The following is a 14370-nucleotide window of genomic DNA, read 5'->3' on the forward strand; positions in this document are numbered from 1 at the left end:
TAGTATATAGATAGATTTAGCATGATTTAGAAAATATTAATTTTGCTAGAAGTCTACTTTTGGCTAAATTATGCAATTTGGTGAGACAAATTGTTCATACTATTTACATACTGGAATATGTTCACTGGTTTTACCTCTGATGGTAAAAAAAATCAACCCTTTTAGCAGCCATAATATTCTACCTGTTTTATGTTCAAAGTGGCCAAATTTGGCCTGTTACACTTATCCTACAATGACCCTTTAAAAATAAATAATCATATCATTGACACCTTTAAGCTACAATATAATACGTGATTAATTCAAAACGATATGAATAAACAAACATTACATTTGACAGAGTAATCTGAATGCTAAAGGATCTGAACAATTTAGATTTATTTTATAAGAAGTTTAAAAATCTAAATTCTCTTGTAGGTAATGATCTTGAAAGTACAACCAAATCTTTAACTGATGCAGATAAAAGCTCCAGTTCTAAAATGTCTATTCCTCATCAGAGAAAAGCAAATAATAAATCTAAGTTCATGTGAAATTATTTCAAGTAAAATAAAACAGGTAATTTTCAAGTGGTTCATATATAAACTGAACTATTTTGACAATATCCAGCTGAGATCGTTTTTCTCAAAGGCATCAGATATGCCAATTTATCTATGTTCTCTTGAAGCGAAATAAATTTAAGTTTGAAACCTATTGGTTAATATGTGTAGTTTATTTAACTTTTCTATATGAATGCATGCATACACACATATGTATGTATGCATGTATGTATTTATCCATCCAGTCATTTATATGTATGTGTCCATCCTTCCTCTCTCCAACCACCTACCCCTCTCCATTCATTCCCCCAATCCAGTGATCAATCGATCGAGTGATCAATGGAAACTTGAAAATACAATAATTTGAATTTTGTTGAAATTGATTATTTTTTTTATGACAAAAATTCAAAAAGACTAGTGATATTCTGACTGTCTATATCCTGGTGCCAATAGTACTAAATTCTCCAGTGTATTCACTTTTGGAAAACTTATCTGAAACATATCACTTTCCATCTAAAGCTTGTTTTCCAGCTAGTAATGTCTCTTACAGAAATTGTATTACTAGTAGGGATCCTGTCTTATAATGTCCGCTACTGGACATTGGTAACATAGATTTTACATTTTATAGACAGGTAACTAATGTCCTTTACAAAAAATGTAAAGCACAACGAAAAGCAACAGCTTCTTCATAAGCAAACTGTCCTGTTGTTGTTCTGTAACCTCAAGTCAGTCCTCATCCAGCAGACCTATAACTAAAAACAGTCCAGATACACTTGACAAGTTCTTTGTTAAGGCAATGCATATCTAGGACTAGACTGCGTTATTCAATGTGTTTCTACATATTGAATAAAGTAATTTGAGCGAGATTTGGTGTCTAACAGTGGAAGCTTCTATGTTGTAAACTAATTGCATGATGGAGGATGCAAAATCATAACTGCTTATATATTTAAAACTGTCTGTATAGTATATTAAAGTGTATTGAGAAAAAAATATAGAGTAACTGTGTTCAAAATACATATCATCGTGTGATCTCAGCACTGGTTCTGATATTTATATGGCTGATATGTCTGAAGAACCCACAAAGAAACCTTGAGTGGGAACGAGGGGGAAAATATGTAAAAAGAAATGAAGTCCAAAAATAAAACAAAGTAAGAAAAAACAAAGACATACTGTTAGAATTAGCCTGGCAATTTGTTTATTTCATTTTCATAGCAATATTAATTCATCTAATCTGAAATGGGTTCTGTTGTTTCATTTATTGAATATGTAGTGCATAGATTTGGTTGCAATTGCTCCCAGAAGAATTATGACAAAGAATTATGCATACATTATTTTATTCTATAATCACAGGATAATGCATTTGAATTAGACAGAAATATTAATACACACATACACACACACGTGTGCGTGTATATGTGCGTACACATGTGCGCGTGTGTGTACAAAGAAAATAATTGCTGTAGAAGATGAACATTCCTTGTTATATGCACAAATTAAAACTGACATTTTCATATGGTGGAATGGATTCTTCATATTCTTATATTACAGGAGAAAATAGTTGGAATAATGGAAATTATGTTTGCTTGTTTATTGTCCGATATTGCAGTTGGCTCTGTATGGCCAATCACAGACTTTCTTAACCTTGTTAAAGTGCAAGTTTCCAGGGCAATCCACTCTCTGTGCAATATTCCAGTCACACCGATAAAAATGTCTGCAGCTTTGTGGGTCAGGGAAATGACCTGTTGATTCAGGACATTTGAAGCCTAAGGAAAAAAAATAAACAAAATTAATTTTTATTGCTAGTGTCAAATAAATGAATTTCGCATTTTAATTATATATATTTCATGAAGTAAACATTTATCGATGATCACATTTATGCAATTGATTAGACTCGCCACATGAGGTGTGTGTGTGCGTGTGTGTGCGTATGTGTGTGTATGTGTGTGTGTATGTGTGTGTGTATGTGCGTGCGTATATGTATCTATTTGTGTGTGCAATTGTGATTGTGTGTATGCATGTGTCTCCTTGTCTTGCTACTGCATGACTGTTATACATGAGTACCACTTTCATACAAGCCGTATTATTCATTTCCTTTAAAAACTTGTCTGGCTATCAGGAAATATTATTTTACTTGGAGACAGGAGTGGGTTGGCAGCAAAAATGGTATTGAGCTGTAGAAAATGTGACAGATGCAAGGTCTTATCTACCTGCCTGACCTATGCAAGCATGGAAAAGGGGATGTTAAAACAATAATGATGAATTGCTTTAACTGCTTTTGGAAACCCAAATCATTTCGTAAGAGAGACTGGTCCCTTTTTATCCCTTTAAAAACACAAACAATTGTACATGACAACTCAGCTTCATTACACACGGATGAAGCTTAATGATCAACACACACACAAACACACGTACAAGTGTGTATTAATCAGAAAATAATGCATAATGGCTGTGTAAGTTCTATACACTAAAATGAGTATGAATACCATAACCACCACCACCACAAAAATAAACCAAATAAAATCATCTTGCTATCTTCGTCAACTCGTCATCTCAATTCATTTAAATTAGTGTTTCTTAACCAAACTCCGTCTATGGACCTTTTTCATTCCTATTTCATTCAGGTGGGCCCTGACAAACATTTGGTGTTTAAAAAATCCTATTATATTATTATCATTAAATGATATTAGGAATTATATAAAAAGATTGTTAAAATGTTTTGTGCATGGTAGAAATATAACTGATTTATTGCACATAAATTTTAACAACAGAATCTTATCTCGACCCTCAAGGGTCATATAGACAGGTTGAGAATGATTGATGAAGATAAAGCAGGAGAAAGAGTTAAATCATCCTAGTCAGTGGTTAAAATATATTAGCATATTCACTGAACTGACTTGGGAAATTTCAAAACGAATGTATATTTTGTCTTTTCTGTTTTTGTGTTTTAAAGAAAAAATATTAACTTGATCATTTTTGTGAACAGTATTTTGAAAGTGAAACCTTTTAGGCAAAAATATACTAGCTGTCAGTATCAGGAAAGTTGGTCAGAATGTTATATTTCTTTCATATTTAATCCCCACAATGTAAAATGATTACCCTCAGCAAGAAGCTATTAATCTAATCACTACATACATAAGTATCTGATGTATCTCTTACATTCGTTTTGCCACAATACATATTAACTCGAACCTACTTACATCTCTGTTCCGTATACTTAAGTATCTCGTGTTTGAATTTTCTGTTTTCCTCTTGATAGATTTACTCCAACAGAACTATCTGTTTGTTGAGTGCCCATCTTCAAACTACTAACTTGAAATCATTTAAATACATTGAACTAACGACCCTCTATTTTCTCAGTTCTCAGGCAGTGAAGACGAGTGTTTTAAATAGATATTGGCAGTTTTTTACTAGCCTTATCAAGACATATAAAAATATACCTATGTGAACACATAATCATTAAGGTGGGGGTAGTCAGTTTGAAAAACGCCAAATGAAATTTTCAGAATAAATGTTAATTATTTGACCAAATCAAATAGGAAAAATGCATTTATTAACTGCTGACATTTAGTAATAAATTAAAGGTACAATACTTACTTCCTTGCTGGTCTGGTACTGCAAAAAAAATAATGTAAATCAAAAGTCATATTAGTTTCATTTATACACACATACGTTCGTACACACACAAATACATAACACACATCATGTAAGTCTCAGAATTGGGAAACGTTTATCAACTAAGATTAATCTTGGATTAAGAAACAAAAATCCCTCCACTAATATTTAAAATTAAGAAAAAAGAACAAAAACAGTAAGGGAGAGAACTCCAATAGCTGCAAGTTCACTTCTGGTATTTGTTTTTGCATGCAGAATGCTTCCCTGATATATTTCCGTCAGTTGATTTAATACAATTAACTTGGTATATCTGTTTATTGCATTTATGAGTTCTATTCTTATTCAAAGCAGCAAGACAATTTTAAAGTTCAATGGAGGCAAATTTTTCCAGCAATATTCAAATGAAAGATTTATACGTGCAATAAACAAAAGCGATTTGAATTAGTCGTTTTCAGAGGCTGGAAGAAGGTAATGACCGACTAAGCAGCCTGGTTTCGAGAACATCAGGAATTTTTCGAAATTTTAGAACTGTATAAGAAATTCATGTAAGAAATATAAATTTGGAATATTAAAATTGTTAAAGGTTTTAAAATTATTAAATGTATTATAATTCTGTGTAATAGTACTTTAGCTTTATATTAACTTCTTGACAAAATAGAAATAAGAAACAGTATATTCTAATCAATGTCCATAAAGGCATAAATGACCTAAGTAAAGTGAAAAAAACTGTCGCTAGGAATCAGAATCAAAGCAGGGATCTCCGGTTCACAAGTGCAAATTATGTAACATTAAACAGCTATGCTTACCTTCACAATAGGTTCCTTTAAAGCCAGGTAGGCATCGGCAACGTAATTGGTTGGCATTTTGGATGCAGGTTCCTCCGTTAAGACAAGGGCGAGACGGACAATACGGATGTGGAATACGTTCAGTACAAATAGTGCCAGACCATCCATTAAGACAATTACAAGTGAAGCCATTTGGTACCGAGCTGCTACACCGGCCGTTATTTTGGCAAGGATTTGGGGTGCATGGATTGGTTTGAATGTCGCATGTCTGTCCAGTCCATCCTTGTCGACAATTACAAATAAAGCTGTTTCCGTTAGGATAGCACAGTCCACCGTTCAAACAGGGGTTACTCGAACAAGATCTAATGATATTCTGACAGTTTTTACCAGTCCATCCTTGGTTACACACACAAACGTAGTTAAAATTGTTTTGTACACGACATTGGCCATTATTATAGCATGGTCTTGAAGCGCAAGGATCTCTTTTCGAACAATCTCGACCACCAAATCCTTGAAGACAGTCGCATATTCTTGTGTTTCTATTACAAGTTCCTCCATTTTGACATTTTGGATAACAAGAGAACTCACTTGGGAACTGGCACCTATCTCCGGAAAAGCCATTTTGACATAGGCATGTGATTTGACCGTTTACCATCTGACATCTTCCACCATTTTGACAGACATATGGATTAGACGCGCAAGACTCTCCAATTGAACAATCTCGACCAACGAATCCATGAGGACAGTCGCATATTCTTGTGTTTCTATTACAAGTTCCTCCATTTTGACATTTTGGATAGCAAGAGAACTGATTTGGGAACTGGCACCTATCTCCGTAAAAGCCATTTTGACATAGGCATGTGATTTGATCGTTTACCATCTGACATCTTCCACCATTTTGACAGACATTTGGATTAGACGCGCAAGACTCTCTAATTGAACAATCTCGACCAACGAATCCATGAGGACAGTCGCATGTTCTTGTGTTTACATTGCAAGTTCCTCCGTTTTGACATTTTGGATAGCAAGAGAACTGATTTGGGAACTGGCACCTATCTCCGTAAAAGCCATTTTGACATAGGCATGTGATTTGATCGTTTACCATCTGACATCTTCCACCATTTTGACAGACATTTGGATTAGACGCGCAAGACTCTCTAATTGAACAATCTCGACCAACGAATCCATGAGGACAGTCGCATGTTCTTGTGTTTACATTGCAAGTTCCTCCGTTTTGACATTTTGGATAGCAAGAGAACTGATTTGGGAACTGGCACCTATCTCCGTAAAAGCCATTTTGACATATGCAAGTGATTTGATTGTTTACAAGCTGACATCTTCCACCATTTTGACAGACATTTGAATTAGACGCGCAAGCATCTCTAATTGAACAATCTCGACCAACGAATCCTTGAGGGCAGTCGCACATTCTTGTGTTTCTATTACAAGTTCCTCCATTTTGACATGGTGGATAACATTGAATCGCCACCTGGCATCTATCACCTTGAAATCCATTGAGACATATGCAAGTGATTTGATTGTTTACAAGCTGACATGTTCCACCATTTTGACAGATATTTGGTGAGCAAAATGGTTGTTCACATTGTCGTCCTACGAATCCAGCAGGGCAATGACAAATGAATTGAACTCCATTTTGAGAGCATGTTCCTCCATTTTGACAAGGTGCGGATTGACAGGAATTAGAGGGAATTTCACATCGTGTACCAGTAAATCCAGGCTGGCAATGACATTTCGCAACAAAGTTAGTTGTAGCACATCGGCCACCATTTAGGCAAGTCACTGAGCGACATTTATCTTCAAATTGACAACGATTACCGTAAAAGTTAGGAAGACATTGGCACATAAATGAGGTACCTGCATTCGAACATGTACCACCGTTCATACAAGGTGCTGACAAACATGCTGAAAGAACTAGATTCAAAAGAAAATAAGATAAATTAACGGAATAAATCTACTTGATTTGCTATTTAATAAAACAACATTCACTAAATCCATAAATGCCTTACTAAAGTACAAACGCAGAAAAGATTCAGTTTTGTAACTAAGGTAATATTGTGTGTGTTTTTCATTTTGTTCTAAATTACAACTTGGTTGCAATGCTAGCACACTTAAAACGTCTTATAACTAATTATAACTATGGCAGACCTGTTTCCTACACTATTATCGTTATTGAGTAAAAATCACTATCCGATCAGTATGATTGATTTACAATTACTAATTTAGCCTACAGGTCATCTACAAAATGTCAACAATTATTCTCAAATAGAAATGTAATTAAGATAAAACATTTGATAATAGAAATAAAGATGTATTAAGTAAACGACTGCCAGACAACTTAATAATAATATATTTCACTTCGTTTGAATGATTTTTGTGTTTTACTTTTCTAAATATCTTTTTGTACCACGTAATCCCAATTCTGAAATTGATATACGATGTTGTATTCAATGCAATTACGAATATAGGCTTTATTTGTTGATAAAAATTTGGTTATGTGTGATCCAGATATCACTCAGTATGGAATGTGTCTCCCATATCTATGTTGGATACCATTAACCTCTGACTTATTTGGATGCTTATAGATGTATTTCAGTTTATTAGAAACCTTCAAATCTAACCGCTGGCTAGTTCGTTTTTAGCTGAAATAGTGAAATTCTTAACTTGCAAGATGAATCTTCATCCTCACATCTCCGAGTTGCACACGTGTCATGCTTATGTGTTCCCCTCCAAATTCCGGTTCTACCTCTTAAACCCGATCTACATATTACAAAGAGTAATTATAAGGACCATTTACGTCACCAATGTTAAAGTGCTACACCGTAATCCCTCGACTATCTCGTATTTTACATTCCAAAACCTCCAGCGAATGGTGAAAATCCTCGAAGTACGAGCTGTACTGTATATTTTTATTATTATTTTTATAATTTGTATATATTTATTTTATAAATGCATTTATGTTGTAAATGCAAAACAACACCACGGAGGAATCGACGTAAGCTTAAATAATAAACTGTAATAGGTGAACCGCGATATGGCGAGAGATTACTGTATTAGCAACCTCCTTTATCTTCTAGTCTGAGAAAACCGTATCGCTTTCTGACTTTGTCTTCCAACAAAATAAAGAGACAGGTCACTCATTTTTATGTGGCTTTATATTTGAAGAAGGAAAATGATTTTAGTAGAAAGATATTATTAAAAAGTCTAACATATTTCTAATTTGAAATTGAAAAAAAATCATTTAGTATATTTAATAGATCGTTGTAAAGCTGCCCGAAATAATTTATATTGACGACAGAATTCCTATCAATTGAAACCAGTATTTGTTTTTCTTCTATCTTTTAAAATGTTTGATTAGATATAGCTTTAGAGTGGATTGGTATTTCTCAGTTTACCATGGAACTTGATGACTAAATTGTTTGCACTACATTTGCTGAAATGTTTGCATTAGTTTCTTATAGTGATGTAAATTCAAATAGAGATTCATGTTTCTTACCAGTCTCGCATCTGGGTCCCGTATAACCATATGCACATCTGCAGTGATAGCCATTAATTCCGTCAACGCAAATACCACCGTTGAAACAAGGAGCTGTCGTCAGACTGCATTCGTCGATGCCTAAGATAAATAAATATTAACCCTTTCTTTCACTTTGTTAAACTTTGTTCTGAAAACTCATTCCAGTTTAAAATAACACCAGAGGTATTGCAATATCATACATGTATTCATTGTTAGCTTTTTTAGGGACTATTACTAATACCTTCTCAACTATATTTGCAGTCAAATTCCACCTGCTTCAATAACATGTAGCTAACAAAAAATTGTTCGACAGTTAGATGCGTATCTACTTCTAAATGTTTACTTCCATTTATTTTAACGTGTTAATTATCCATCCGTATCTACATGTTAATCAAACTAGAACTAGATATTAACTTTTTAACTACCACTAGCACCCATGGTCCTTTTTATTAGGACCAGAAAAATAAGCTATTATATTTTTGCAACACCTGTATTTTAGCGATCACGACTGGAGTGTCTTTCAAATATTGTAATAATTTTTTTTGGTATATTTAGTATCAGATAAAGTTGTATAAAAAAAGATGTTCGGTATAAAACAAATAAAGAAATTTGGGCACTATTGGATTAACAACTCAACTATCAAGAGCTTTATTGTTTCACTAACAACGAATTCTTATTGTCCAGTTAAGCAAATGACCAAAAGAATCTGCAACCATTATTTGGAATATTTTTGAGGAGATAAATAACACACCAGCAGGTGGAATACATGTAGAACCAGACGGCATGTAATATTAAATATCTAATGTATTTAAAAGTGCAAATCTGAACGTACATATGTTAAAGATGCCCACGTTAAAAAGAGCTTATTCTATGAAATAGATTCAATTAACAACATTGTTATAGCTAAAATAAAATACATATTGATAATTTTCCGATTGTTAGGATTAAACAGTGTCACGAATTCCTACAAATAAAGTTTACAAGTTAATAGAAAAAAGTAAATACCTTTATTACAATCTTGTCCTGTGTATCCCTGTGTGCAGATGCATTTAAACGTAGTACCCATTGAGACGCAAGTCGCACCATTTTTACAAGGAGAGCTCCGACATAGATCAGCTGAAAAAGTGTTGGCGATACATATCTTTTACGCATATATTTTCTTTCTATTTATCTAAATAATGAGATTCGATAAAATGTAAGTGAATCAACTACATTAATTTCAGGAATGTATTTGCAATCTCACAAAAAGAGAATTTGTTGATATTTTAACCGAGATTTATTTACTTTGTACTGAATTGAGCAGTTGCCAGTCGAATGGGCACCGCGTCAGTCTACAGGTGAAGGTGTCAAAGCATCATTTATTATACATTGAGAATAATGACAAAGATATAAAACGCTCGCTCATTAGAATGCTTCGCTGTGAATACGTATTATATAGCGGCGTAGCTTTATGCTATAAAGAGCAGGAGCCCTGTATAATAATGAATGTTTGTTTGCTTGCAATATCGTGACTACAGCTCAGGGAGACGCTATTAAAAAAAAAATAACAGGAGTTAATCCATCATAGATTAATACTATTTTTTTATTAGAAAAAGGTCATGAATAATCCATGGTATTTATGGGGTTAAAAAAATCAATTGGATGTCTGATTTTTGATGACTCAGTTTTAGATCATTGGGAATTTAAAGTGCTAGGGAGCAAATTCGCGATAATCGAAGTGCTTGCTAACCCCAAAAGAAAATCGTGTGAATAGAATGGTTTCTCGTCATCTCAATCTATACAGAAATTAAAACTTTAGCCTTAAATCTTTAGAAACAGTATAACATGAACTATAACACTTAAATTTAACACGTAATATAGAAAAATTAGTGTTGATCGAAATAAATGTAAACTTCCATCTACGTATTACCGTAGGAGAAAAGTGTATTTTCTCTATTATATAGACAAAATCATACGAATGTCACGATACTTAGTAGTTTCTACCTCAACAGTCTGAAACTAATAACCAGTTAAAAGTATTTCATTGTAGTTCTGCTATATGTGCGCCAAATACTATATGATGCTTGTGCAGTAAGGTCCTAGAATACACTGACGAATAGAAGATTAGTATGTTGGTTTTATAGATGTATCCGAACAGAGCCCAATAACAACAATATTAGCAACACAAGCAACAGCAATAAAACTATAAATGATGCAAATGACCTACGTAGATCAACATTTGATATAACAAAATAATAAAATCGCAAGAGCAAAATATCTGGGGTTTTTTTGTTTTTTTTTACTGAAAACAGGCAAAAGGTCAAAATTGTTTTAAGAACAAATTGGTCCACAATTTATGAGTCCCAGGAAGCTGATAGGTAAAACTGATCCAGGAGTGATTTGAATTCATGATGTAAAGAGACAGAAATAATATACACGTACCATTAATATTACATAATGGACCAGAGAAACCAGGTTTGCAGACTTTTTGACCGTTAACATCACATTGAAATCTCGTTTGCTCGGTGATAGGAATATCACACCTTGTTATGCAGTTCGGACCATAATAACCTTGGCTGCAATAGCTCTGAAATAAAACAATAACAAGGACATTCTAAGACTTTAGAAAATAGAAAGGTTAAAGAAGATTTCTGATATCTTGATCATAAACGAACCGTTTTAAAAATACAAAACGTTTGTGGCTTTAGTGTACGAGTTTTTATGAATAGGTATGGTATTAAGACTGTGTGCTCTTCCATAATAAAATCAACTAACGTTGTTTAACATTTATTTATACAGCAGTATACCCCAATATGGATATTATAACAACACAATGACGTGTCAGCAGTTTATTGTGGTGTACTTAGAAGCAAATACGTAATAGTTACGTTAATAACAGAAATTACTAGCTTCGCATGAGAGGCGAAAGAAATACTCTGTTCATTATAGTCGACGATTTCTTTAACACAAGATTCAGTCCGTGCATCCTATGTATGGCTTTGATTCGTTTTGACTAAATGTTGGCTGGTTACTTATTTGTGTGGCGAGAGATGAAGATATTGTGTTTATGCAATATGCTTGGAAAAATGCATTGCTGACGAAGAAATTCTTTTAAACACAAGCCGAGCAGGACAAAGAATCATGTGTTCATTCATCTTCTCGGACCTCCTCGAACCTCTGCACTAATGCTTGCCGGCCTTGTTACTTATGTTTAAGAAGGAACCCGTAGAACGTAATAGAACATTCTATAATATGGAGTGGTATTTGTGCAAGCTGATTAGTTGGCATGCAGGGCACGTCACTGATCTAAGTGTGGTTTGCTACTAGTTACTAAAGCAGTAAGGTTTCGATTTTAGGCTTCGCTACGCGTTTATAGCATCATTTCTGCGTTTCTAAAGATGTTGATAATACATGTTTAATGGTAGATTGGACATAAAAATAATGCCAGGTATTTTCATTACCATCTGCACATCAACTACCGTATGATACTGTACGTCCATGGCCTAGAATACATATGTACACAGAAAAGAAACGCAAGAGCTGCGATTAAATGTAAAGGAGTTTTGACCATCGATTCTTGTGCTGTTCGCTTAGAGCTCTGTGCTGCTGCAGCATCACATATCAGAATGAGAAATGATCAAATCAGTTAAGATGTGTAGCGTAGCATAATACCCAGATATTCTAAGGCAACAATAATAGTTAAAGTACTTACTCGAATTTGGTATGTGAGATGAGTAGTAGGATTCTGACTACCACGAGTTGTTATCAGTTCATACCTGGCTTCTCCGACGCTTCTCTGAGGCAAACGACTACCACTTTGGTAAACGTATTCGGCTATCAATTCGTTGTTGCTTTTTGCAGTAAACGAAACGACGAATTTCTGAAAACAGAGGTTTGAAGGTAAATATTATTGGAAATATGTACTATCAGGGAGAACAACGAAAATACATACGAGAACACACACACACACACACACACACACACACACACACACACACACACACACACACACACACTCACACACACACACACACACACACACACACACACACACACACACACACACACACACACGCACGCACACACGTGTGTGTTTGCATAGCCTAGCATATTTACAGGTTATTCAGTATATTAATTAATAAACATCTGGATTATTGAAAATATAATATATAATCGTGAATACCTTTACATATATTATATCATGTTGTTAAAGCGTTGATTTATATATTTGTGCAGAAAAATGATCGTTGTTTTGCCTATATAACACATATAAATAACAACAGGAATCTCAATAATATTAGTTCTTATGCTGTCAAAAGCTCTCAGTTTTAGAAAGGCTCTCAGTTTTAGAATACCTCATTATATGCGGTATGATTCAAGGGAAGTGAATTGATTTAACCCCGAGCAAGTAAATCGCCTCCGACTCTGACCTTGCTGCAAAGCAATGAACCAACAGTCTATAAAGATCGCTTCTAATTCAAAGGCCAGCAGTTTTCAGTTAAGTCGATAACATCTGAAGTGTTTTTCGGTTGGCCAATGTAACACCTCATGGAGGAAGCAATATGATAAATAGTGAGCTGAAAAGGTAACTGCTATTATTATCAGACTTTCCATTCTGTATCGATCTGTCTGTCCCAATCTAAGAAATACCACAATATTATCCTTCCCCAAGACGTATTAAAGCATCTAATTCAACTGCTGCCCACCTTTGCTCTCTTTCAACACGGCAAGGAAAATAGAAATAATTGTAAACAGCAATTGTTTCCATCAGTTCTGATTTCTTTCTATTCTATGTGATCACAACTGTAGTTTTCGTAGAAACAGATATACAGCCTGTTGCTGTCTTAACTTATCAGTGGACTTTTGTCTTTCCTAACTTTGTCATAAGCTGAAGATATCAGCAAAGTTCTGTAGTATTGTTAGCCCGAGAACTTCATAACATCGTTCTACGGACATGCTATCTATCTATAATAGCTTTTTGATCAGAAGCTGATAAATCTCAAGATCCAATTATGTCATCCAGTCAGTAGATGCAACACATAATCAGTGAGTAGATTGTAGTTTCATAAGTATATGTGTATGTCTATTTTTAATATACATGTATATAGGCCACTGGTTTTAAATTGATATTAATCTAATTAATATTCAATTTATCACCCTCATTATTTAAATTTTATATATATATATATATATATATATATATATATATATATATATATATATATATATATATATATATATATATATATGATAAACTTAATACAGTAATTTTGCAGTTTATAATGCTTATGTTGTGGAAAGTAAACACTTGTAGATAAAACACAGTATACTCTTCGTATACAAAATAAATAATAATGATAGCAAAGTGATCTCACAGAAATATTTCAAGACTTGTCATCCCTCCTTCAGAGGATAAGCCTTCCTCACAATTCAGCATATAAAGAAAACTTGCTAGCAATAAGGATTTAAAGCAGTAACAAACCGAAAAACCTAGTTAAAAGGGTTAGACTGATTACTATATTATGCATTAGCTGGCAACGTTTTTCAATACGTAATAATTTATTCACAAGCATGTATTAGAAAATCTAAGATAAATTTAATGTAGTCATCCAATAATTCATAACGCCTTCCTTGGAAATTAAATAAATGTAAATACATCCTGCCATTTTTTGGAACTCAGGAAATACTATTCTGGCATATTTCGTGGAATGATTTAAATTGGGACTGCTATCCAGTTATCTTCATAAGAAGACAGAGGGGAAAACATCCTCTTGTCAAGTAGCAATGAAACTAAAACAATCTTAAGAAATTATATTCTAAGAAACATTCCTTTCCAAAACCAAACACTTACCTGAAAGGGCTGTCTAATCGGGTATATGATCGGATTACGTGTGAAACCGATAAATGTCTTATTTAAATCAATGAC

General features: G+C 33.8%; 1 protein-coding gene across 1 annotated transcript in view; it reads right to left on the reverse strand.

Moving 5' to 3' along the window:
- Positions 1-1708: 1708 nt before the first annotated feature.
- LOC128248701 (uncharacterized) overlaps positions 1709-14370 on the reverse strand; it is a 51628-nt gene continuing 38966 nt past the window's right edge. The window contains exons 14-21 of the mRNA XM_089358103.1: positions 14296-14370; positions 12157-12324; positions 10887-11031; positions 9471-9581; positions 8445-8564; positions 4952-6862; positions 4128-4145; positions 1709-2296 (exon numbers count right to left, since the gene is read on the reverse strand). The exon at positions 14296-14370 is cut by the window's right edge and continues 8 nt beyond it. Coding sequence (XP_089214229.1) covers positions 2121-2296; positions 4128-4145; positions 4952-6862; positions 8445-8564; positions 9471-9581; positions 10887-11031; positions 12157-12324; positions 14296-14370 — 2724 coding nt within the window. The 3' untranslated portion in view covers positions 1709-2120. The remainder of the gene's footprint in view (positions 2297-4127; positions 4146-4951; positions 6863-8444; positions 8565-9470; positions 9582-10886; positions 11032-12156; positions 12325-14295) is intronic.

This window comes from Octopus bimaculoides, chromosome 9 (assembly GCF_046866305.1).
Source record: "Octopus bimaculoides isolate indiv1 chromosome 9, ASM4686630v1, whole genome shotgun sequence".
In the NCBI taxonomy this organism is placed as follows: Eukaryota; Metazoa; Mollusca; class Cephalopoda; order Octopoda; family Octopodidae; genus Octopus; species Octopus bimaculoides.